General features: G+C 42.3%; 1 protein-coding gene across 1 annotated transcript in view; it reads left to right on the top strand.

Moving 5' to 3' along the window:
• Positions 1-25,641, top strand: part of LOC112220351 (contactin 3b) — a 91,683-nt gene that overhangs the window by 40,285 nt on the left and 25,757 nt on the right. The window contains exons 4-13 of the mRNA XM_024382195.2: positions 3,057-3,232; positions 6,378-6,476; positions 15,222-15,425; positions 15,978-16,080; positions 16,505-16,689; positions 20,903-21,039; positions 21,459-21,588; positions 22,210-22,360; positions 22,842-22,969; positions 23,779-23,954. Coding sequence (XP_024237963.2) covers positions 3,057-3,232; positions 6,378-6,476; positions 15,222-15,425; positions 15,978-16,080; positions 16,505-16,689; positions 20,903-21,039; positions 21,459-21,588; positions 22,210-22,360; positions 22,842-22,969; positions 23,779-23,954 — 1,489 coding nt within the window. The remainder of the gene's footprint in view (positions 1-3,056; positions 3,233-6,377; positions 6,477-15,221; positions 15,426-15,977; positions 16,081-16,504; positions 16,690-20,902; positions 21,040-21,458; positions 21,589-22,209; positions 22,361-22,841; positions 22,970-23,778; positions 23,955-25,641) is intronic.

Consider the following 25,641-nt stretch of genomic DNA (forward strand, 5'->3'; position numbering starts at 1 on the left):
CTCCTCCACTTTAGACCAAGTAGCCTTCATGTTCACAGCATTGTCATTCACCAGTGCAAATACCTTCTGGGTCCAAGGTCATTGATGACTGCCTTCAGCTCATATGCAATGTAGAGAATGTTGTGTCTGTCCCTTGTGTCTGTGCTCGTGTATAATACAGGTTGAGGGGTGGAGATGATGTAGTTAGTTATTCCTTGCCAATGAACATTCGACCACCCACCAGAGATGATTTGCTTGACCTTGACCGCTATGATTTGCTTGACCTTCACTTGAACTCTGAATCTGTGAACCAGTTGCATACACAGCTCGAGCAAGACATTCATCAGCATTTCTCTGACTACGTTCCTCCATTGAGTAAAAACAAATCTGATTGCAGGAGGACGATGAGCTGTTGCTATCGATAAGGTGTCTGATTCATCATTTTCACCTCGAAGAGAAGTAGAGGGACTTTTGTCAGAGGTTGCTTGTTGTGAACTTACCAGAAAGCATGTAGTCCTTGGCTCAGACAGTGTAGTAGTGTGGGCTCAATAGCATCTCATTAGTGTGCAAGATCTTGAGAATCAGCTGTACATGTGATGGAAGAGTTCACTGCACATGTGATGGAAGAATACACTGTGCCTTGCAGAGGGTTGCAATTCCATTGAATTGTGGATAGTTTAACCAAAATATGCCACAAGATCTAGAATTGCCTTGTGTATCCCACAAAAAAAGGTTCACTGTTATGAGCTAACTTTTTGGATGAATTTAAGCAAAATCCCCCAAATTCCAGGGCTTAACTTCCCATGGAAGAATTCCAGAAATTTACAGAAAAGTTTCCTACCCTTTGCAACCCTAGTCCTCATTAGTCCAGAGCTGGCAACAGGTTTGAGGGCATAGACTTCTATACAGGTCACAGCATGCTGCTTGCAACAATCTTATACTCTCACAGTAAAAATATGTCTAATTTAATGTTTTTGCCATATTTGAGGTTTTGCTCACAACCTCACAGGTGATGAGAACCATTTTACTGACTGTTAGAGAGATACACATCACTGCATATGATGATGATGGTGACGACTCAAATACAATATGACTATGCTAACATGGATAATTCATGTTTTGGATAGTGGATGGCAAAGGATAGTTATGTCCGCATGGGGTTTAAGTGGTGGAGTGATAATAACATCTCAGTGTGATGACTGCTTGGTAATTTGTGTGATTTCAATTATATTGGTTCAGGTTAAATAACTCCACATCTGCTTGTTTTGTAGTGAAATTACACTAGCTGCAGCACTGTGGTCTATCCTTGTTCTTTACTCTTACTCTCATGGAATGGGTGCTCTATATGTGACGGGAGTTTCATGCTCTGTCACCTAGCCTTCACCCTCAGGGGGGTTTCATACCAGGCCTTTTCTGGTGGCTACTTAGTGGTGGCAGGTGAGGGGTGTCTCTGACAACTTGTCCCACTGTTCAGGCTTGCAGTTTAAGGTGTTGCTGCTACTGCTGATAGATGGGGTGGCTGGCATAGTGACTGGCTGTGTCGTGCATAGACACCATCACACCCAGCAGAGGCAGAGCTCAGCCATCTGCTCCAGGGGTGTCTGATCTGCTCAGCCTGCCTACTGTCCTCTCCCATTAACTTCAGATATTCTGGGGTGGCTGCGAATATAATTAGCCACCAGACCACCTCTCCCTCTCCCCCTCTCCACTTTATTATAAATCAAATCAAATCAAATTTTATTGGTCACATACACATATTTAGTAGATGTTATTGAAGATGTAGCGAAATGCTTGGGTTCCTAGCTCCAACTGTACAGTAGTATCTAACAATTTACAACAATACACACAACACACAACACACAATATATAAATATTGGGACGAGATTACACGTGAGATCCTCCTTCTATAGACTGTATACCTATGGTAACATGATGTATCATACTGTATCAACAGAGCAGTTTGGAACATGTAGAAACAAGCTGTTTTTTTAAAGCAATTGAGATTCAATAAGTCATCAAACTCCCTAGTTTTTTGCATTCATATTTGTGCGCCCACGAAACAGGCTTCATCACACACTGTAACTTCAAACATTTTGAAAATAATTTTGGTATCTGGAATGATGACAAAATATGTCTGATTAAGTGAAAACCACACTGTGATAGATGAATAATGCAGTCAACAACATGAAAGACAGCTATATCTTTTGTAGTCTCTCAGGCGGGAGTCTGGGGAGAGTCATGGCTGGTTTTAAGGCTGTGTGAAGAATAATTTTCTCTGCTCGTTAGTTTACAGAAAAGGGGGAAAATAATATAGATTTTTTTTGCTCATCATTGGAATTGTCATTTCACTGTCCCAGAATGGCATTGTTCAAGCTAGCTGGCTCAAAGTCTCATCCTAATCATTCACAATTACTTGCTTTCTTAAGTGGAAAATAATCCATACTTATCATGCCTCTCAGCTTCGTTCATTTTCCTTTTTCGTTTTTAGGTTTCTGTCTCACTTTGGAAAAACAAAAATTTGTTTTCCTATTTGTAAATTGTTTATTGCAGCAAATCATTAGTACTAAACCATTTTATATTTTACTTTATTTGACCTCACTGCATTTATCTTAGCTGGTGATTGGTGTTTTTGGACAACTTGAAAATATTATTTGTTTTGAGCTATGACTCAAAACAAATAATATATTTTATATCATTTTATATCATAATTATTTTATATCATTAATGTGAGATGTGAAGTAAAAAAAATTCATAATACAATGATGTACAATAGAAACAAATAGGCCAGTCTTTGAAATGCCAAGGCAGCTAGCTAGGCTAACCCAATACACTATGAAAAGTCTCATTCTAAAAACACCAATAATTACAGGGTGATTTTATCCAATATCTTTCATTTGATTCAATTGTCTTTATCATGAGGGAATCATAAAGATTCAAACTAATGTTTTGATATTTCCTATCTCATGGTGTTCACAGAATAATGGTCACCTGCACCCATCAAATCGATCCATATGATACATGTTTGTGAGTGTGCATCTCCAGAGGCCCGGCTGCTGATTGTGTTTGCGTCTTTCCAGATGGTCGCTTAACGGAACACTCATTGATCTGGGGAGTGACTACCGGCGTCACATGTCTGGAGGCAACCTGATCATTAACAGTCTGGACAGGGACCAAGACACAGGGATATACCAGTGCACTGCCTTCAACACATGGGGGATCATCCTCAGCTGCCGAGCCACTCTACAATTTGCATGTAAGTGATTGGGCTATTTTTAACACATCTGTGTGTGTCTGTGTGAGTATTGTTGCTGTGGCCTTAGCATTCTGATTTCTTGCTTGGTTTGCTTCAAGTATATATTTTTAAGGGTTAATTGAATGAAATGTCAGATGCAACAAAATGGGTAAGGCAGCTTCTGACTCCATTGATTCTCATTAGTCGCTGTGTTTCCAGGTTTGACAGCATCTGAGCTCACTCGGTATTGACTGATACTTTGCAAATCTATGCCAGCGTCTGCGTTCTGGACTTGAAAGGAAAACAACACAAATAAAGCTTAAGACTTTGCAAACCAGACACAATCATTTATATGAATATGAAGCTTTGGCATGATTCTCTACCATATAGAGAGCCAACAGACAGACAGTGTAGAGACACCTCTCCCCTCTCACTGATCATGCCGTCTCACTATTGATCATGTCCTAGAGATAGCCTTTCCTTCCCCTTAAGAGATTGACTGCCTTTACCCTCATGGGCTGGATAATGAATCTCACTTGTGGGTCCTAGGTGAGGAGGGAAGCTGCTTGATATTTATTGTCTAGTAGGGGAATGCACAGAGGAGGTATTGGCGATACATGAAGGTTGCTGCATAGGCTGCTAGCTTTTCCTTGTAATGAAGAAGCTGCCATAGACAAGGATGGCTTGCTTCCTCCATTTCCTGTCTCCACAATTCAACCATAATTTTGATGATGTGTTTCTTTTTTGTGATGTGTTATGGCCATCTACTTCATCCTACCTTTAAGTCTTTACTGAAGACTTATCTCTTCAGTGGGTCATATGATTGAGTGTAGTCTGGCCCAGGAGCGGGAAGGTGAACGGAAAGGCTCTGGAGCAACGAACCGCCCTTGCTGTCTCTGCCTGGCCGGTTCCCCTCTTTCCACTGGGATTCTCTGCCTCTAACCCTGTTACAGGGGCTGAGTCACTGGCTTACTGGGGCTCTCTCATGCCGTCCCTGGAAGGGGTGCGTCACCTGAGTGGGTTGATTCACTGATGTGGTCATCCTGTCTGGGTTGGCGCCCCCCCTTGGGTTGTGCCATGGCGGAGATCTTTGTGGGCTATACTCGGCCCTGTCTCAGGATGGTAAGTTGGTGGTTGAAGATATCCCTCTAGTGGTGTGGGGGCTGTGCTTTGGCAAAGTGGGTGGGGATATATATCCTTCCTGTTTGGCCCTGTCTGGGGGTGTCCTCGGATGGGTCCACAGTGTCTCCTGACCCCTCCTGTCTCAGCCTCCAGTATTTATGCTGCAGTAGTTTATGTGTCGGGGGGCTAGGGTCAGTTTGTTATATCTGGAGTACTTCTCCTGTCCTATTCGGTGTCCTGTGTGAATCTAAGTGTGCGTTCTCTAATTCTCTCCTTCTCTCTTTCTTTCTCTCTCTTGGAGGACCTGAGCCCTAGGACCATGCCCCATGATTACCTGTCATGATGACTCCTTGCTGTCCCCAGTCCACCTGGCCGTGCTGCTGCTCCAGTTTCAACTGTTCTGCCTTCTTATTATTCGAACATGCTGGTCATTTATGAACATTTGAACATCTTGGCCATGTTCTGTTATAATCTCCACCCGGCACAGCCAGAAGAGGACTGGCCACCCCACATAGCCTGGTTCCTCTCTAGGTTTCTTCCTAGGTTTTGGCCTTTCTAGGGAGTTTTTCCTAGCCACCGTGCTTCTACACCTGCATTGCTTGCTGTTTGGGGTTTTAGGCTGGGTTTCTGTGCAGCACTTTGAGATATCAGCTGATGTACGAAGGGCTATATAAATAAATTTGATTTGAAATTTGATTTGATTTGCATTGCATTTCTGAACAACTGTAACACAACTGGATAAGTTGGATAAGATACCTCTCTATATATATTTTTCTGGCTTCCCTCCCGACACATTCTTGTTGGCTCTCAGAGTTGGAGCCTGTGCAGAGGAGACATATTAGCCTAGAGGAAGCACTCATTCTACTACAGACAGGGTAGAGCCAGCCTGCAGAGTGCTGCATTTTAGCACCAGTCCCTGCTGTGACTTTCTATGTGAGGAGAGAGGAGAATAGGAGGGCCTCCTCTCCCTACCTTAACTGATTACTACATTTCAGTACCAACCTCCACTGTTTGAAATTAATATTACCGTCATGATCAGCTGCAGCTGTGTGGTTATGCTTTCCAACCAGCCTGCACCACCTAACTGTAGATAGCCTAGGTAGCCTACCTCCTCCTGCTTTAGAATCAGCACCTTGGCTGAGAGTTCTAATTCTCCACTGCTCTGTTGGAAGATGGCCACCCACCGCGTGGCCTGGACAGAATCCTGCTATGACTTGGCCGTGTTGGATTTCACCACGGTCATCAGAGACTGGCTCATTAATCTTCCCTTCGCTCTCCCACTCCCCTCTATAATCCTTCTCTTTTCCCAATTTGTCTTAACGGTCACATTGACTTTCTTTTGTTTGTGTTTGGGGCCTGACTGCAGGGCTGCCAGCCCAAGGGTGCGGAGTCATTAGGCACAGGGGTACAGTGGTTTGCCCATCACTCACTGAAACAGAGTAACGTTTCATCATCCCAGGTACAAGCTCAGTCTGTCAGCTTTTTCCCCTTTCATTTGCAGGGATGAATTGCGCCCAGAGTATCAATGGGGAAGCTAAGTGCAAGATTACACTGCATTTAATAATGATGTTGGTTATTGCTCTTGGCACTGAATCCTGTTTTTCGTCATGTGCCCTATGTTTGTTAAGTTCTTCCAAGTTTCCTCCTCTCTCTATTATCCCTTTGCAAGTTAATCTCCTGCTGCTATCATAAGAACGGTGTGTTGTGAGGTATACATCACATACTCAAGTCCATCAATAATGTTCAATGTTACAGTTGCCTTTCAAAGTATTGTATAGCATTGGGTGTGTTCTAAAGCAATCAATCACTGTACCTGTGAATGGTTTCCTGCACCACATGGATTTTAGAGCTTTGAAGAAACCAATATAACGGATGCATGTGTTGCTGAAACTCAAACCACAGTGGGAAACATATTGGCTGATACTGATTGAGGTGTCAGCTGTATTTAGGCATACTCATGTTAGTGCTTACTGTCCATTATGTTTTATTATGCATATTCATCCATTCTGTAGTAACACTAAAGCTGGATTTTTGTGTTGATTAGACCTAGATAACTTCAAGACCCAAACTGCACGGAGTGCTGTTAATGTCCGAGAGGGCCAAGGAGTGGTTTTGTTATGTGGACCACCCATGCATTCTGGAGGTATGTTTTTTCCTTATCAGAGATATCTATGAATAACTGGAAAGGTACCGCTCTTCTGTATCCCATTAAAATCTTTGATTAAGTATTATATACAGAAGTTATTCGGGGGGGGGGTTCACAATATGTTTATTCATAACACCGTATTTGTTAGCCCTCAAAGCAATCATTCCAGCTAGCAACCTCAAATGAAACTTATTGCACACAGATGTCTGCAGAATAAAGCCGTGCGTGATTGGCCTCTGTTTGTTTTTCATTCTGAACTATTTCCTTCAATTAGAGACAAATCTGGGGGCAAATGAAAAGATGTTCCTCAAATTGGAGGCTTAACCTGATCCTTAGGCAATACGTTCCCAGCAAAGTGATTTTAAAACCTGGATCACATAATCAATTGTAACTTATCCCAACTCAAATGGAATGTAGAATTCAAAGTGATTTTTCAAACTAATTTATTCTATACCCTAGAGGAAAAACAAACAAAAAAACTTTCTGGGATATCTTGTTTATCTTTCATGCTATTTTCAACTTGTACAGATGAATGACTCTGCACATTTGAGATTGCTATTGAAGTCTGTGTGATCGCAACCCTACTCAGTTCAACTTTCCTTGGTATTGAATAATGGACTTTGCACATACAGACTGACCCTGTTGCAGGACCATAATATATGCAATTTAGCAAACACTTTTATCCAAAGCGACTTAGTCATGCGTGCATACATTTTACGTATGGATGGTCCCAGGAATCAAACCCACTACCCTGGCATTACAAGCGCCATGCTCTACCAACTGACCAACTGAGCTACAAAGGACCACCACTCACTTTAAAGGGATAATTCGAGATTTTGGCAAGGACGCCCTTTATCTACTTCAGAGTCAGATGAAGAAGTTGAAAAGCTTCAAGTTCCTCGGCGTACACATCACTTACAATCAACACTCGATGTCACTGAAAGGCCAAAAAGATCATCAAGGACATCAACCACCCAAGCCACGGCCTGTTCACCCCGCTACCATCCAGATGCGAAGTCTGTACAGGAACATCACAGCTGGGACCGAGAGACTGAAAAACAGCTTCTATCTCAAGGCCATCAGACTGTTAAATATCCATCCACTCAACCCTGCACCTTAGAGGCTGCTGCCCCATATGCATTGGAAAGAAAGTATGTGAACCCTTTGGAATTACCTGGATTTATGCAGAAATTGGTCATAACATTTGATCTGATTTTCATCTAAGTCACAACAATAGACAAACACAGTCTACTTAAAACCTCTTGAATCTATGGGGGCGCTATTTCATTATTGGATAAAAAAACATGCCCGTTTTAAGCGCAATATTTTGTCACGAAAAGATGCTCGACTATGCATATAATTGACAGCTTTGGAAAGAAAACACTCTTACGTTTCCAGAACTGTAAAGATATTATCTGTGAGTGCCACAGAACTCATGTTACAGGCGAAACCAAGATTAAACCAAAAACAGGAAATCAGCAGAATTTCTGAGGCTCTGTTTTCCATTGTCTCCTTATATGGCTGTGAATGTGCCATGAACGAGCTTAAGCTTTGTGCCGTTTGTCCAAGGTGTCTGCAGCATTGTGACGTATTTGTAGGCATATCATTGGAAGATTGGCCATAAGAGACTACATTTACCAGGGGTCCGCACGGTGTCCTTTGTGTAAATTGGTGCGTAATCTTCAGCCGCAGGCATTTTCTCCTGGGATTCAGAGGGGAAAGCACACTTCCACGAACGATATACCATCGAAGAGATATGTGAAAAACACCTTGAGGATTGGTTCTAAACAACGTTTGCCATGTTTCAGTCGATATTATGGAGTTCATTTGGAAAAAAGTTTGAGGTTTAGATGACTGAATTTTCGTTTTTTTTTGGTAGCCAAACGTGACGCACCAAACAGAGCGATTTCTCCTAAACAAATAATCTTTTTGGAAAAACTGAACATTTGCTATCTAACAGAGTCTCCTCATTGAAAACATCTGAAGTTCTTCAAAGGTAAATGATTTTATTTGAATGCTTTTCTGGTTTTTGTGAAAATGTTTCCTGCTGAATTGCTAACGCTAAATGCTACGCTAGCTATGAATAGCTATGAATACTGTTACACAAATGCTTGTTTTCCTATGGTTGAGAAGCATATTTTGAAAATCTGAGATGACAGTGTTGTTAACAAAAGGCTAAGCTTGAGAGCTAGCATATTTATTTCATTTCATTTGCGATTTTCATGAATAGTTAATGTTGCGTTATGGTAATGAGCTTGAGGCTGTATTCACGATCCCGGATCCGGGATGGCTAGAGGCAACTAATAACACACGACAAATTATATATTTTTATGTCTTTGTTGAACACAGTGTAAACATTCACTGTGTAGGGTGTAAAAAGTATGTGAACCCTTGGATTTTTATAACTGGTTGACCCTCCTTTGGCAGCACTAAACCAAATGTTTTCTGTAGTTGCGGATCAGACCTGCACAATGTCCAGGAGGAATTTTGGACCATTCCTCTTAACAAAACTGTTTCAGTTAAACAATATTCTTGGGGGTGAACTTTATTTATTTATTTATTTATTTTATTTAACCTTTATTTAACCAGGTAGGCTAGTTGAGAACAAGTTCTCATTTTCAACTGCAACCTGGCCAAGGTAAAGCGAAGCAGTGTGACACAGACAACAACACAGAGTTACACATGGAGTAAACAATAAATAAGCCAATAACACAATAAACAAGTCAATGACACAGTAGAAAAAAATAAAGTCTATATGCAGTTTGTGCAAAAGTCATGAGGAGTTAGGCAATAAATAGGCCATGAGAGCGAATAATTACAATTTAACAGATTAACTTGTTGAGTGTAGGGGGCAGTATTTTTGTTTTTGGCTAAAAAAACATACCCATTTGAAACTGCCTATTTCTCAGCCCCAGAAACTAGAATATGCATATAATTGTCAGATTAGGATTGAAAACGCTCTAAAGTTTCCAAAACTGTAAAAATATTGTGAGTATAACAGAACTGATATTGCAGGCGAAAGCCTGATGAAAATCCAATCAGGAAATGCCTCTTATTTTGAAACCTCTCTGTTCCTATGCATGCCTATCCTCCATTTAAGGGGATATCAACCAGATTCCTTTTTCTATGGCTTCCCTAAGGTGTCAACAGTCTTTAGACATAGTTTCAAGCTTTTATTTTGAAAAATTAGCGTGAAAGATCACATTGCGTAAGTGGATAGGTGGGGGCTCTCAGAGTGAGTTTTGCGCAATTGAGTAAAGCCGCCATTGTTCCTCCCGCTGTTATTGAAAAAGCTACACACTCGGTTGATATATTATCGAATATGTATTTTAAAAACAACCTGAAGATTGATTATAAAAAATGTTTCACATGTTTCTGTGTACATTATGGATATTATTTGGAATATACGTCTGTGTTTTCGTGACCGCTCTTTCCTGTGGATTTCTGAACATAACGCGACAAACAAACGTCTGTATTTTGGGTATAAAATTTGTTGTGTAACTGGGAGTCTCGTGAGTGAAAACATCCGAAGATCATCAAAGTGAACCATTTTTTTGATTGCTTTTCTGATTTTTGTGACCTAGTACTGGAGTGATAAATGAGCAGATGATGATGTGCAAGTAGAGATACTGGTGTGCAAAAGAGCAGAAAAATAAATAAAATAAAAACAGTATGGGGATGAGGTAGGTAAATTGGGTGGGTTATTTACACATGGACTATGTACAGCTGCAGCGATTGGTTAGCTGCTAAGATAGTTGATGTTTAAAGTTGGTGAGGGAAATAAAAGTCTCCAACTTCAGCGATTTTTGCAATTCGTTCCAGTCACTGGCAGCAGAGAACTGGAAGGAAAGGCGGCCAAATGAGGTGTTGGCTTTGGGGATGATCAGTGAGATAAACCTGCTGGAATGTGTGCTACGGGTGGGTGTTGTTATCGTGACCAGTGAACTGAGATAAGGAGGAGCTTTACCTAGCATGGACTTGTAGATGACCTGGAGCCAGTGGGTCTGGCGACTAATATGTAGCGAGGGCCAGCCGACTAGAGCATACAGGTCGCAGTGGTGGGTGGTATAAGGTGATTTGGTAACAAAACGGATTGCACTGTGATAGACTGCATCCAGTTTACTGAGTAGAGTGTTGGAAGCTATTTTGTAGATGACATCGCCGAAGTCGAGGATCGGTAGGATAGTCAGTTTTACTAGGGTAAGTTTGTGAAGGAGGCTTTGTTGCGAAATAGAAAGCCGATTCTAGATTTTATTTTGGATTGGAGATGTTTAATATGAGTCTGGAAGGAGAGTTTACAGTCTCGCCAGACACCTAGGTATTTATAGTTATCCACATATTCTAGGTCAGAGCCTTCCAGGGTGGTGATGCTAGTCGGGCGGGCTGGTGCGAGCAGCAAATGGTTGAAAAGCATGCATTTGCTTTTACTAGCATTTAAGAGCAGTTGGAGGCCACGGAAGGAATGTTGTATGGCATTGAAGCTCGTTTGGAGGTTAGTTAGCATAGTGTTCAAGGAAGGGCCAGAAGTATACAGAATGGTGTCATCTGCGTAGAGGTGGATCAGGGAATCGCCCAGAGCAAGAGCGACATCATTGATATAAAAAGAGCAAAGAGTCGGCCCGAGAATTGAACCCTGTGCTACCCCCATAGAGATGGCCAGAGGTCCGGACAACATGCCCTCCGATTTGACACACTGAACTCTGTCTGCAAAGTAATTGGTGAACCAGGCGAGGCAGTCATTAGAAAAACCAAGGCTATTGAGTCTGCCGATAAGAATACGGTGATTGACAGAGTCGAAAGCCTTGGCCACGTCGATGAAGACGGTATATATTTTATCGATGGCAGTTATGATATCATTTAGTACCTTGAGCGTGGCTGAGGTGCACCCGTGACCGGCTCAGAACCCGGATTGCACAGCGGAGAAGGTACAGTGGGATTCGAAATGGTCAGTGATCTGTTTATTAACCTGGCTTTCGAAGACTTTAGATAGGCAGGGCAGGATGGATATAGGTCTGTAACAGTTTGGGTCTAGGGTGTCACCCCGTTTGAAGAGGGGGATGACCACGACAGCTTTCCAATCTTTAGGGATCTCGGACGATATGAAAGAGAGGTTGAACAGGCTGGTAATAGGGGTTGCAACAATTGCGGTGGATAGTTTTAGAAAGAGAGGGTCCAGATTTTCTAGCCCAGCTGATTTGTACGGGTCCAGGTTTTGCAGCTCTTTCAGAACATCTGCTGTCTGGATTTGGGTGAAGGAGAAGCTGGGGAGGTTCTGGCGAGTAGTTGCGGGGTAGGTGGAGCTGTTGGCGAGGGTTGGAGTAGCCAGGAAGAAGGCATGGCCATCCGTTGAGAAATGCTTACTGAAATGTTCGATTATCATGGATTTTTCAGTGGTGACCGTGTTACCTAGCCTCAGTGCAGTGGGCAGCTGGGAGGAGGTGCCCTTGTTCTCCATGGACTTTAGTGTCCCAAAACATTTTGGAGTTAGAGCTACAGGATGCAAATTTCTGCTTGAAAAAGCTACCCTTTGCTTTCCTAACTGACTGCGTGTATTGGTTCCTGACTTCCCTGAACAGTTGCATATCGTGGGGACAATTCGATGCTATTGCAGTCCGCCACAGGATGTTTTTGTGCTGGTCAAGGGCAGTCAGGTCTGGAGTGAACCAAGGGCTATATCTTAGTTCTGCATTTTTTGAACGGGCATGCTTATCTAAGATGGTGAGGAAATTACTTTTAAAGAATGACCAGGCATCCTCGACTGAAGGGGTGAGGTCAATATCCTTCCAGGATACCTGGCCTGGTCGATTAGAAAGGCCTGCTCGCAGAAGTGTTTTAGGGAGTGTTTGACATTGATGAGGGGTGGTCGTCTGATCCTGATTGAAAACAGCGGAGGTGTATTTGGAGGGCAAGTTGGTCAGGATAATGTCTATGAGGGTGCCCATGTTTACAGATTTAGGGTTGTACCTGGTGGGTTCCTTGATGATTTGTGTGAGAATGAGGGCATCTAGCTTAGATTGTAGGACTGCCGGGGTGTTAAACATATCCCAGTTTAGGATAATTTTGCACGCCCAATTTTTCAGTTTTTGATTTGTTAAAAAAGTTTGAAATATCCAATAAATGTCGTTCCACTTCATGATTGTGTCCCACTTGTTGTTGATTCTTCACAAAAAAATACAGTTTTATATATTTATGTTTGAAGCCTGATATGTGGCAAAAGGTTGCAAAGTTCAAGGGGGCCGAATACTTTTGCAAGGCACTGTATGTGCTGTGCTCTTGCAGTCATCTTTGCAGGACGGACACTCCTAGGGAGAGTAGCAACAGTGCTTAGCTTTCTCCATTTGTAGACAATTTGTCTTACCGTGGACTGATGAACATAAAGGCTTTTAGAGATTCTTCTGTAACCCTTTCCAGCTTAATGCAAGTCAACAATTCTTAATCTTAGGTCTTCTGAGATCTCTTTTGTTCGAGGCATGGTTCACATCAGGCAATGCTTCTTGTGAATAGCAAACTCAAATTTTGTGAGTTTTTTTTATAGGTCAGGGCAGTTCTAACCAACATCTCCAATCTCGTCTCATTGATTGGACTCCACGTTTGCTGACTTCTGACTCCATACTTTTTCCAACCTACACTGTTAATGTTTAAATTATATATTCAATATAGGCATGAAAAATACAATAATTTGTGTGTTATTAGTTTAGGCACACTGTGTTTGTCTATTGTTGTGACTTAGATGAAGATCAGATCAAATTTTATGACCAATTTATGCAGAAATCCCGGTAATTCCAAAGGGTTCACATACTTTGTTTTGCCACTGCACATAGAAATGGACTTTCATAATGGAACACTATTCACTTGAATAATGTTTACATACTGCTTTACTCATTTCATATGTATGTACTCTATTCTATTCTACTGTATTTTAGTCCATGCCACGCAGACATTGCTCGTCCTAAGATGTATATATTTCTTAATTGCATTCTTTTACTTTTAGATATGTGTGTATTGTTGTGAATTGTTAGATACTTCTGCACTATTGGAGATAGGAACACAAGCATTTCGCTACACCTGCAATAACATCTGCTAAATATGTGTATGTGACCAATATAATTTGATTTGAACTTGTGAATATCATTTTTATGTCTGTGTGCAGTTTAAGGAAGTTGCTAACTAACTCTAGCGTAATTTCTTACTAGCGTTAGCTCCATGACTGGAAGTCTATGGGTATCATGGCGCTAACGGCTCGTGAACCAACTCTAACTTCCTTCATACTAGAGAGACAAAAAAATGGTATACACGGTTCCTATGACTCTGGGGAAGTAGATAAAGGGCCTCATTGCCAAAAACCTGAAGTATCCTTTTAAACGTGACCCATTAGAGGTTCCTCTCTTTTGTATAGTACACATTGTGTGTGTGTGTGTGTGTGTGTGTGTATACAGGCCTGTACAGCTGGAGGAGGTGATAATGGCCTTGTGTAGCCAGTTTGAAACACACTGCGACAGCCTCTTGCTCAGAAATGATCTTATGCCAGGCATGTTGTTGTCACCATAGCAGTAGTGTGTTTTGTTTGGTTTTCCTTTTTGAACAAGAGAATACGACCCAGTAAGCGTAGCACTGCTCTCATTGCATTGTGAAGCATGAATGTGACGCACAACCTTGAACTCGTTGGGCCCATTGTTACCCACTGACTATAAGACATCCCTGCAGGTTTTTATTCTGCCTCAGCGGCTTCAAATGTTGGAATAGATGTTTTCTCAAATGACACATTATATCTCATGTTACATAGACATGGCCACAAATGAAATATTGTTGCTAGCTAAAGTGACTGCATTAGGGCTCCATCATAAATATTTGTTTATTCTCAAGGGCTCAATTATGGGAAGGTTTCCTTTTGTGTTGTAGCTATGGCATGTTTGTAACGTTGTGCATGTTACATAAATGGCTATTGTGTTCAATAAGAAAAGAGGTTGTTGCACTATATTTTCATATACCTCTTTACTTGTATTTGCTTGACAAATGCTATCACTGTTCATCACTGGCCACATAGCTTAGAGTCAGGGATACCCGGTCTTGCTTTGCTTCATCAGAATGAATTAGTTTTGGCTTCATTGAACCGACTGCCAAAGCGTGATCCCAGCAGCCAAGGTTGCAAGGCGTTTTGCTCCCAGGGGGACAGGAAATGAGTGACAGTACGTACACACTTTGTAGCTCCCTACACACTCTCGCCTCCACACCACATTGGATAGGCTACTGCTACAGTACCTCACGCCTGTGAATCTGTGCTCTCTTCAAGATGAGTCAGTAATGCTGTGTTCTGTGTTCTTAATTATGCTAGGCCTGTTGGCTGAGGAGAAGCATGGCATGCATGAGACAAGCCTGGAAGAAAGCCCTGTCCTGAGTCACTCAGAGTAGAGAACAGGGCATGTGTCATGAGAGTGCCAGTGCGGTGCTGTAATCCATTTTGGTTTGCTCTCTTTCCTTTGGACGCTCTTTCTTGCGCAGCAATAGCTGTTCTACTGCATTCGCCTGGTATCTTTAAACTTTAAATATAGAGAAGAAAATGTATTTTGATTTCTAGTACAGTATTTCAGCAATAGGATATATCTACACAAACATTTCACATACATCCTAAATTATATTTTCAAAAGGGCATTTTTCAATGTTGTCTACTACATCTACATACATGTATGTTACTGTTCAGTACTACTACTGTATTTACCGCTGTCACATTCCTCTTCCTCCTAGAGCTGACGTTTGCATGGATCTTCAATGAGTACCCATACTTTGTCCAGCAAGATAGTCGTCGATTCATCTCCCAGGAGACAGGAAGTCTGTACATCGCTAAAGTGGAGCCTTCTGATGTGGGCAACTACACCTGTGTGGTCAACAATAGCATCACTAAGGGCAAAGTCCTCAGCTCTCCTACACCACTGGTCCTGAGGAATGACGGTAAGATCCCATCCTTTATGTAAACATACACGCTGATCAGACTGCACAAGCTGCCCAGATTAAGCCCCTTGTAAAGAGATAGGTGCTACACAGGCTACAACATCAATAGTCTACCCCGCTCAACGTGTATAGCATTGGCAGACTATACACAGTCTACAATAGACCATTCTTTCTTGATAGTCTATAATGCTAATTGTACTTGGTAAAAGACAGGGTAACCTTACCTCCTCAAAGGGAAAAGTCATCGGGTGGAGTTGCTGCCCTCCTAGCAGCTTGAATATCAGATTCAGTCTGAAAAGAAGTCACATCTCCACAGGAGATGAATACATACCATCCCCTCCCCCAGGTGTATTCTTCTTTGAATCTTTAATAAACCTTTTCCGTTTCTCTCCCTCTTACCAACCTCTCAGTGATCGTTTCTGTTCCACACACAAAGACCTTTGTGTTTCTGGGCCCATGTTATTGTTGAGCCTTGTCTTCCAAGGCGTAAAGTGTGTATGCCATTAATCATTGATGCCAAAATGCTGTTTGTGTATTGTCTCCCTTTCATAGGAGCAATGGGTGAATACGAACCGAAAATTGAAGTTAATTTCCCTGACACTGTTCCAGCTGCGAAGGGATCCACGGTAAAACTAGAATGCTTCGCACTGGGAAAGTAAGTGGATGTGCATGTATTTGTGAGAGTGCAGGTTTATTTGTTATGCAGGTCTTTGTAATTAGGAGGTTTGCTGTTCATAGGATGCTGGAATATTAGTGATATCACTCATCGTCTTGAAGTCAAGTATCACAGACTTACAGAGGAGTAAAGAAAGCAGTAGCACATTGTGAGGATGTGAAAATCAAACATCCTTTCATATGTCCAGGAAGGCAAAGCTGTTGAAATTTGATACAGTGAAAATGGATGAAAGCCAGATTTCCAGATTTGTATGGTTACATTAATTCGAAAGGCTTTGGCAGCCTCCTCTTTAGAGAAAAATTAAATTCCATTACACACAAGAAGCTTCTGTAGTTAATCAACATTTTTTCACCTCAGACTGACAGAGAGTCGTCATAAGGGATTTTTTCTCATTGTGTTGCAGCCCAGTCCCAGAAATAAGTTGGAGGAGAACCAGCGGTGTCCCATTTCCCAGTAAGGTGAAGATGAAGAACTCCAACGCTGTTCTTGAAATTCCACATTTCCAGCAGGAAGACACAGGGATGTATGAGTGCGTGGCAGAAAATAGCCGGGGAAAAAACGCTGCACGAGGTCGTATCGCCTTCCAGGGTAAGTGATCCATTTTACATTGAAGGAATCCAGAGACACTTATGAGTCAATGTGCTGTTGTAATAGATACCCACATTTGTAAATGTAGGCTTGGAGTCAGAATACTGGCTTTGGCCTTGGTTATCTGTTAGAAAACTTGGCTGTGTGAAATTTCAAGTTTTAATGTCACGTGCAAAAGTACAGTGAAATGCCTTTCTTGCAAGCTCCAAACCCAACAATGCAGTAATCAATATCAATATACCACTAAAAATAACATAAGGTAGAACAAAAACACAAGAAAAAAAGAAGAAGAACACAAGAAAGTAAGAAGCTGGGTTAGCTCCAATGCCATATTCCCAAGCCAAACCTTTTCAACTTCCTGAGGAGGAAGAGGTGCTGTTGCACCGTCTTCATGAGTGTGCACATGTGAGTGGACCATTTTAAGTCCTTAGTGATTTGGACACAGAGGTACTTGAAGCTCTCGACCCGCTCCACTGCAGCCCCGTCGCTGTGGATGGGGGCGTGCTCGCCCCCCAGTTTCCTGTAATCCACTATCAGCTCCTTGGTCTTACTAACGTTGAGGAAGAGGTTGTTGTTCCAGCACCACACTGCCAGATCACTGACCTCCTCCCTGTAGGCTGACCTCCTCCCTGTCTCATTGTCTCCGGTGATCAGGCCTACCACCGTCGTGGCGTCAGCAAGCTTGATGATGGTGTTGGAGTTGTACGTTACCACGCAGTCGTGGGTGAACAAGGAGTACAGGAGGGGACTAAACACACACCCCTGTGGGGCTCCCGTGTTGAAGGTCAACGTGGCAGAGGTGATACTCTTACCACCTGGGATCGGCCCATCAGGAAGTCCAGGATCTAGTAGCAGAGGGAAGATGTTCAGTCCCAGGGTCCTAAACTTGGTGACAAGCTTGGAGGGGACAATGGTGTTGAACTCTGAGTTGTAGTAAATGAACAGCATTCTGATATAAGTATTCCTCTTGTCGTGACGTTGTATTAGTTAATGTGATGACTGTTGCCCATCGAATGATTACAAGTTTCTAATTGCGTGATTAACTGAATCAAGCAATTATTAACTCATTAACCTGGGGCACCATGGGAAAACTAGTTTTTATTGAGTTTCTATTTCCCAAATTAACTCAGAATATCAGAATATCGATTTTACAACAGCCGCTAATTAACCAGTTACCTCTACCAATCTCGTTCTGAACGTCATATAGCCCATGAATCTGCATGGACCCGGGTCTTACCAATGACTTCGTACCACACCAATCTTAGTTGAATATTTATTTACTAAAAAGGTAAAATGATGATAGAAGATACACATAGACAAAACACATTATAGGCTATTGATTAGAACTTAGTATAACGGGCCAACACACTATGGTGCGGTTCCCCAAAAGGGGGATTTCAAAGAGAGAGAAAAAAGAAAGTACACGAGAGAAATATACATTTGGGTGAATTTGTCAGCTATGCTATTGTAACCCTAGCCTTGCCCCAAACTGCCGCTCTTATGGGTCAGAATATAATGATGTATTACGTGGGGATGATCTCCGAGGATTCTCTGCGTGGACCGTCTAGGCTGCTCGATGACACACTACTCCGGCGTACCTCTCTGATCGTCCTCCCGATGTCAGTGTCCTTTTGGCTTAGGAGGCTGTTCCCTCACCCTTTGCTCTGGAAGGGGTCTTCTGTGGACAGACAGCTCTGTAGCTCAGAGCTCACAGCATAGGAATGAAACCCTTTAGATACCACGATTCGATGGGAGATGGAGGCTAGGTGGTTCGACTTGAATTCACACGCTTAGACACAGCTACTCATCTGTAGCTCGGGTAGAAAAGGATTTCTTTGTCTTCAAACTTGCGTTGCGTTCTGGGTTCGTTGACTTTTTTAGACCTTTGCTGCAGCTTGGGTCACGTCGTCCTCTATGTAAATTCTATACTCACAGGTTTTATACCCTTGGGTCAGAAGTGGGCGTAACCACCTTTAGGGCAATTCTCTGGGCATACCAAGTTAATGAGGGCAAGGTCTAGATTTCACTCAAATCCAATTTTAGACATTTCATCGTTACCAAAACATTCCCTTTGATTTGGACATTTTCCACACAAAGTACAATGTATAAACATCAAACATATACTAGGAAAACTCTTTACGTTACAATGTTTTCGTAATAACGTAATCTATTAACCTTTAATAACAAAACAAAATGACATACATTTTCATATTCCTTCTATTGTCATGACCACCATTGTGGCTGATGGGTAACCATTGTTCCAAAGTCCCTTTATTTCATGTTTAATGTTCTGAGGCTGGTTCTCCATAGTAACAGGACAAAGGAATTTGTCTGTGGCCAAAGATTTACTAGGGGCGTGAGGGGTCATAAAACCCACCACATCTTCAGACCCCTAGATCTCTCCTCCTCTGTTGGGGTTGAGAGATAATCTGTAGGGTTGTGGTCTCCTGTAACCTGACCTGGTCAGGACAGTCATGACACTCTTATCTGGGTGGGTGAGGGCAGTGTGGAGTGCAATTGAGATTCCATCGTATATGGATCTGTTCAAATCAAATCAAATTGTATCGGTCACATACGCATATTTAGCAGTTGTTATTGCGGGTGTAGCTAAATGCTTGTGTTCCTAGCTCAACAGTGCAGGAATATCTAAAAATTCACAACAACTAATCTAAAAGTAAAATAATGGAATTAAGAAATATATAAATATTAGGATGAGCTATGTCAGAGTGGCATTGAATAAAATACAGTACAATAGAATATAATATATACATTTGAAATGAGTAAAGCAGTATCTAAACATTATTCAAATGACTAGTGTTCCATTGTTATTGTGACCAGTGATTCTCTAAGGTGCAGGGTCCAGTAACCGGGTGGTAGCCGGCTAGTGATGGCTATTTAACAGTCTGATGGCCTATAGATAGAAGCTGTTTTTCAGTCTCTTGGTCCCAACTTTGATGCACCTGTGCTGACTTTGCCTTCTGGATGATAGTGGGGTGAACAGGCCAGGGCTCGGTGGTTGATGTCCTTGATGATCTTTTTGGCCTTCTTGTGACATCGGGTCCTGTAGGTGTTCTGGAGGGCAGGCAGTGTGCCCCCGGTGATGCATTGGGCAGACCGCACCACCCTTTGGAGAGCTCTGTGGTTGCGGGCGGTGCAGTTGCCGTACAAGGCAGTGATACAGCCCGACAGGATGTTCTTAATTGTGCATCTATAAATGTTTGTGAGAGTCTTAGGGGCCAAGCCAAATTTCTTCTGCCTCCTCACAACACTGTCTGTGTGGGTGGACCATTTCAGATCGTCAGTGATGTGTACGCAGAGGAACATTAAGCTTTCCACCTTCTCCACTGCAGTCCCATCAATGTGGATAGGGGTGTGCTCCCTCTGCTTTTTCCTGAAGTCCTCGATTAGCTCCTTCGTTTTGTAAATGTTAAGGGAGAGGTTATTTTCCTTGCACCACTCTGGCAGGTCCCTCACCTACTTCCTGTACTCTGTCTTGTCATTGTTGCTAATCGGGCCTACTATGGTTGTGTTGTCTGCAAACTTGATGATTGAGTTGGAGGCATTTGTGGCAATGCAATCATGAGTGAACAGGGATTACAGGAGGGGGCTGAGTATGCACCCTTGTGGGGCCCCTGTGTTGAGGATCAGTGAAGTGGAGGTGTTGTTTCCTACCTTCACCACCTGGGGGGCGGCCCATCAGGAGGTCCAGGACCCAGTTGCACAGGACTTAATTGTCCCTAGTGGTGAAGCTGACGTATTGATGGAAGTTGGGCAAGTTGTGTCTTAATGACCCCGGATGTACGTTTCCCGCTTGTATATAACAATTCATTAATTGCCAACTTGTTATATTTCTTGTCTTGAGGTGGGATGTATACAGCAGTCACGATAGCAGCTGAAAGCTCCCTTGGGAGGTAGAAGGGTCGGCATTTGACCATCAGGCATTCCAAGATGGGTGAACAATGTGTCGAGACTTTCACTGTACTCAAGTCAGCACACAATTTGCTGTTGATGAAGAGGCATACCCCTCCCCCTCTCGATTTCCCTGAGTCTACTGTCCTGGCAGCTCGGTGAATGGAGAATCCAATGATGGAATATTCAGTCAGCGGTCCACGATAACAATTTATTTTCAGTCTCGGCTCTGTTGTCCTTGTTATCATCATTATTTCTTTGACACATCATGTCCCTGACATCTGCATATTCCCTCTTTTCATAGCAAAACCCCATTGGCTGCAAACAATGATCGACGGGGCCCTGTCCATTGAGGAGAACCTGTTCTGGGAGTGTAAGGCAAACGGAAAACCCAAGCCCTCCTACAGTTGGCTGAGGAATGGAGACAACCTAATGGCAGAGGTATGTATGGAGTTTTGCATGTTAAACCACATCAGCATCTCCACATAGTGTGCTGTGCTTCAGGATCTCTGAACAGCTGATGGGGTCCAAATTCAGTCTGAGTAATACATCAGCAGCAAAATGTTTTAGTGGCTTTTCCAACTTGATGGCCATGGGAAATACATAGCTTACTAGTGGTCTACTGCTATTGACAACATCACTTTCTTTGTTTTTGTTGAAGCAGCAGGTCAGCATTTTCTACCCCCTCACCCTATCCCAGTCCCAACCTGAGCATACATACCAGAACAGGGTGCTATAAAGTGTTATTTCTTCCCCTCTCTTGTCTCTTCATAGTGTACAAGTAATTGCATTTGCGCCTGTGGACATAATAGACTGCTCCAGCAATACATATGCAGATCTGCTTGCTTTCTCGTCCACAGGGCCGGGTGCAAATCGAAAACGGGGCTCTCTCCATAGCAGCATTAAACCTGTCAGACGCCGGAATGTATCAGTGTGTGGCTGAAAACAAACATGGCATTATTTATTCCAGCGCTGAGCTAATGGTGTTAGGTAAGATAGCTTTCCTCTCTGCTTTTATGTGTGTCTAGATTGCTGTGTGTTTGATCATATTCTTAAAGATAAAACTAGCACCCCGCCGTTGCCCTTTTCAACATTCACTAGCAGCCTCATTTAATGCCACTTCGGCTCCAGAGAAGAAAATATGAATCTGATGGAGTGTCTCATTTTACTTTCAATCATTTCACCATATTGATTTTGATACTACAAACGCATTGCACAGTGGTATCAGAGGGCTTTCTCATGTAGATTACATATCGATTTATTCAGAGAGCTTTGCTGAGTTCTATCTGACTGACTGGATGAGAAATCCAATTCTGTCTTGATATTTAATGACACTGGGGGTCTCAGATGATGACTGACAAAATGTGATGATGACAGACAAAGCCCAACGTTTAGAGAAGCCCATAGTGTGTAGTGAGGACTGGTCTCTATGGGGGAGGGGGGAAATGGCTTCATCGCTGAAGCTCTGGAGCAGTTCCTATGGAGATCCTGGTTTTGATGCCATTGGATAGGGGAAGGAGGGAGGGAATGATAGTCAATCTCAGCTCAGCACAGTTGATCTGTGAGTTGGTTCAAGTTGTCTTCTTCACTTCCCCCCTGTGTCTCCTAAAGCATCACCTCCCAGTTTCTCCAAGAATCCACTGAAGCCCCTGCTGAAAGCTCGCTCTGGCAGTGAAGTGGTTCTGGAGTGCAAGCCCCAAGCCTCGCCCCGGGCAATTAGCCTGTGGAAGAAAAGCAATGAGATCGTGCAGAAAAACGAGAGGTAGTGTGAAACCCAGCATGAACAAAGGGCAGCTGTGTGTGATTAGAATATTTGCAGATGTGTGGATGAATAGGGGCCTATGAGAAGAAAACAAACCCCTGGAAAAAATTTAGATATAGATAGTAAATGTTGTATGTGGAGTCTGTGCATTATTGAATGCTTAGCATATGCAAATACCTACATTTCAGTCATTCAGGTTTTAGTCAGGCTTATTTTGTTTAAATTCAAAAATTCACATGCAGATAACCATCTCTTGGATGGCAAGCCTGGGTAGAAGGATTGGCATTAGGACACCAATTTCACAGGAAATTGCTAAATGCAAAGTCATTTTTCAGTTTTCTCTGTTGGAATACAAGGAAAAATGGAAATGATGTTGAAACGGAAGGCTATTATGCATCCTAGCACTTGGACTGTATTCAAAAATGGCTCTTCTATTCTCTACCCAAGCAACAGCTCAGAACCTCTGTTATTTATCTCCTAGGATTACTCTGCTTGCCAACGGGACACTGAAGATTGTCAACGCAACCAGAAGGGATGCGGGGAGCTACACATGCATCGCTAAAAATCAGTTTGGGACTGCAAGCGCCACCGGAAGACTCCTTATCACAGGTGTGATATCATGACGTGTTCTCACAATAAGCCCGATGCATCTCCCAAAAACTATTCATTTTGGTTCATGATTTTAACGTAATTGCCATTTTTAACATCAACCGCTGTCATTACTGTCGGATATTTTTATCTACTGTCTTGTACTGATTATTGTACCAATAATTCCAGCCTAACATTTAATGAAAGTGATCGTTACAATTTTGTCCGTACTACTTCGATTGGTCATTACTATTTTTAGACAAGGTTGTAATTTTGAAATTAAAGCAATTGGAATTGATTTCACTATAGAGAGTGGTGAAATAGACAACTTATTATACAGCAATTAAGTGAAGGTCTTTATTTATGGGTGTGGTGACGTAATGTGTTGGTGCAGTTATCGGGGAAACATGTATTGTAAGCGTCCGTCACTACCTCCATTGTTTTTCTCATTAGCTTTTTTAGGTCATACGCCAACAGCTGAACCCTTTAATCTAATGGAATTTAATTATCCTGACCTTTCTCTTACAATGCCCATACTCCACTGCAGCCACCATTGGGAATGTATTCTGCTTGCATAATCCTACTTCAAACATTTTCCCCCAATTTGACCATGCAAATATGAAGTATTAACCAGAAATTTTGTTAAATGTCAGTTAGGCAACAATAGTTTGAAAGTTAAGTTCTAGAAGCTAGATACATGTAGCTATGGTGATCCTTGTCATAATAATAGTTTGATATAGTTATAATCTTAAACACTAGAGTTGTTTGAATTTAGTGGTTCCCACCCAGAGAGTATTAAGATGCATACTAAACTGTTGTTGCCTGGACAGAGCCCACCAGGATCACCCAGAGGCCTGCTAACATGGAGATCATTGTTGGCGAGAGTATCGTGCTGCCCTGCCAGATAGCCAGCGATCCAGCCTTGGATGTGTCTTTCTCCTGGGAATTCAACGGGCAGCTCATAGACTTCCACGGGGATGCCGACCATTTCGACAGAGTAGGAGGGGTAAGTCATCAGCAGCATTGGACCACCGCTGTGAGGCTATTCTACACTCTTAGAAAAAAAGGTTATTCGGCTCTCCCCATAGGAGAACCCTTTTTGGTTCCAGGTAGAACAATTTTGGGATCCATGTAGAACCCTCTGTATAAATGGTTCTACATGGAACCCAAAAGGCTTTTTCAAAGGGTTCTCCTACTGGGAAAGCCAAAGAACCCTTTTAGGTTCTAGATAGCACCCTTGTTTATAAGAGTGTGGGATATTTTTTTCACACAGTGTGGCAGACTATGCAAAACAATATGGCTTATTTTGAAACTGTATAATCTCTGTATAATAGGTTGGCTACGTCTTAAAAACATCTAAAAGCCCTATTGTCACACAGTAGGCTACTTTATTAAATGTGTATTCAAGAATAGTACAAATGAAGGATGTGTTGGGATCAAATCTTAGCAGCAGTCTCATTGAAGTGTTGCTTCAATAGGCTGTATTTAATTTCCATTGTTTCAAGCTATAGTTTCTCTTTTTCAATGAATCTGCCATGCATATTTCGTCTCCCTGTCTATTGGACAGCTCATATCAATTGCAATGTTATCCATAAGACAATATAAAGGTGAAAAGCCATAGTATTTCGTAGGAGATCATGCTAATCCATCAAATGTTTCTATGGTGGAATAAGCCTGATTAATTAAAAGTATTTTTACTTTTCATCCATCCACCTCAAGGGAGAACATTTTGTTATCATCTCTCTTTGCTGTAATTTAATTTGCATACCTATTTATGAATCTTGTGCCCTGAAAGAGTTTTATAATGAGTTGGCTGGCATTAACCAAGGGCAAGCCTTGGCACCTGTAAAATTCCTCATTCCTTGAATTAACGATAAGAGACTACTCTTTGTTGAAAATATGTGTTCAGTTTTGATATTCATTTGTTCTGCACTTGTCTCTGCCAAATAGTTTTAGGGAAATGTTTTCACTGTTTTATGGATTCATTCCTCACCCCAGGTTCATTGTATGGATATAGTTGGAAAAAAACTTAATGAATGGATAAAAGTTGAGGTTGGTATTGGAGTTGAACCCCTCCAATGTTGTGGTCATGCTAAGTTCACTCCTGCGTGGAAATTACAAATGGCATTGACATGTGGACACACACATAATGAGAAAGCGTTTTCACAGATTCCATATCCCAATGCCCAAGGAGATTACCAGCTCCTCTCAACAGCTTCTAATGAATGAATTAACATAATTAAACCAGATCTGCCTCATAGCTTCCTGCCTGCCAAAGCATGGGATTTAACCCCTCGTACTCCGGTCAGATATCTGCTGGCTGGTATGTCAGACATATACATGGCATAGGCATGTTAACCTCTCAGAGGAGAGGAGTGCCATGCCATCCCTTAGCTTCACATAAGTGCCACTCTGCTCCGCTTGGTCTTTGACTCTGAAACGTGAGGATCCTCAGGCCGTTCATTAGAGGGTCTTCACAGATCCACCTGTACCTGAATACCCGAGAACCGGGTCTAGGTCGGATCTGATACGGGTCTCAGGTATGTGTCTTCAGGTCCGTTTAGAATGGTTCTCTATATATAAACAAATATTTATGCATATCGGGTCCGGGTGGGAAAGCCCCAGGTCCATTTCAGAACAGGTCTAACTTTTTGGACCTATGAAGACCTCTAGTGTTCATACCCAATTGCAGC

Source organism: Oncorhynchus tshawytscha, linkage group LG02 (assembly GCF_018296145.1).
Source record: "Oncorhynchus tshawytscha isolate Ot180627B linkage group LG02, Otsh_v2.0, whole genome shotgun sequence".
NCBI classification, from domain to species: Eukaryota; Metazoa; Chordata; class Actinopteri; order Salmoniformes; family Salmonidae; genus Oncorhynchus; species Oncorhynchus tshawytscha.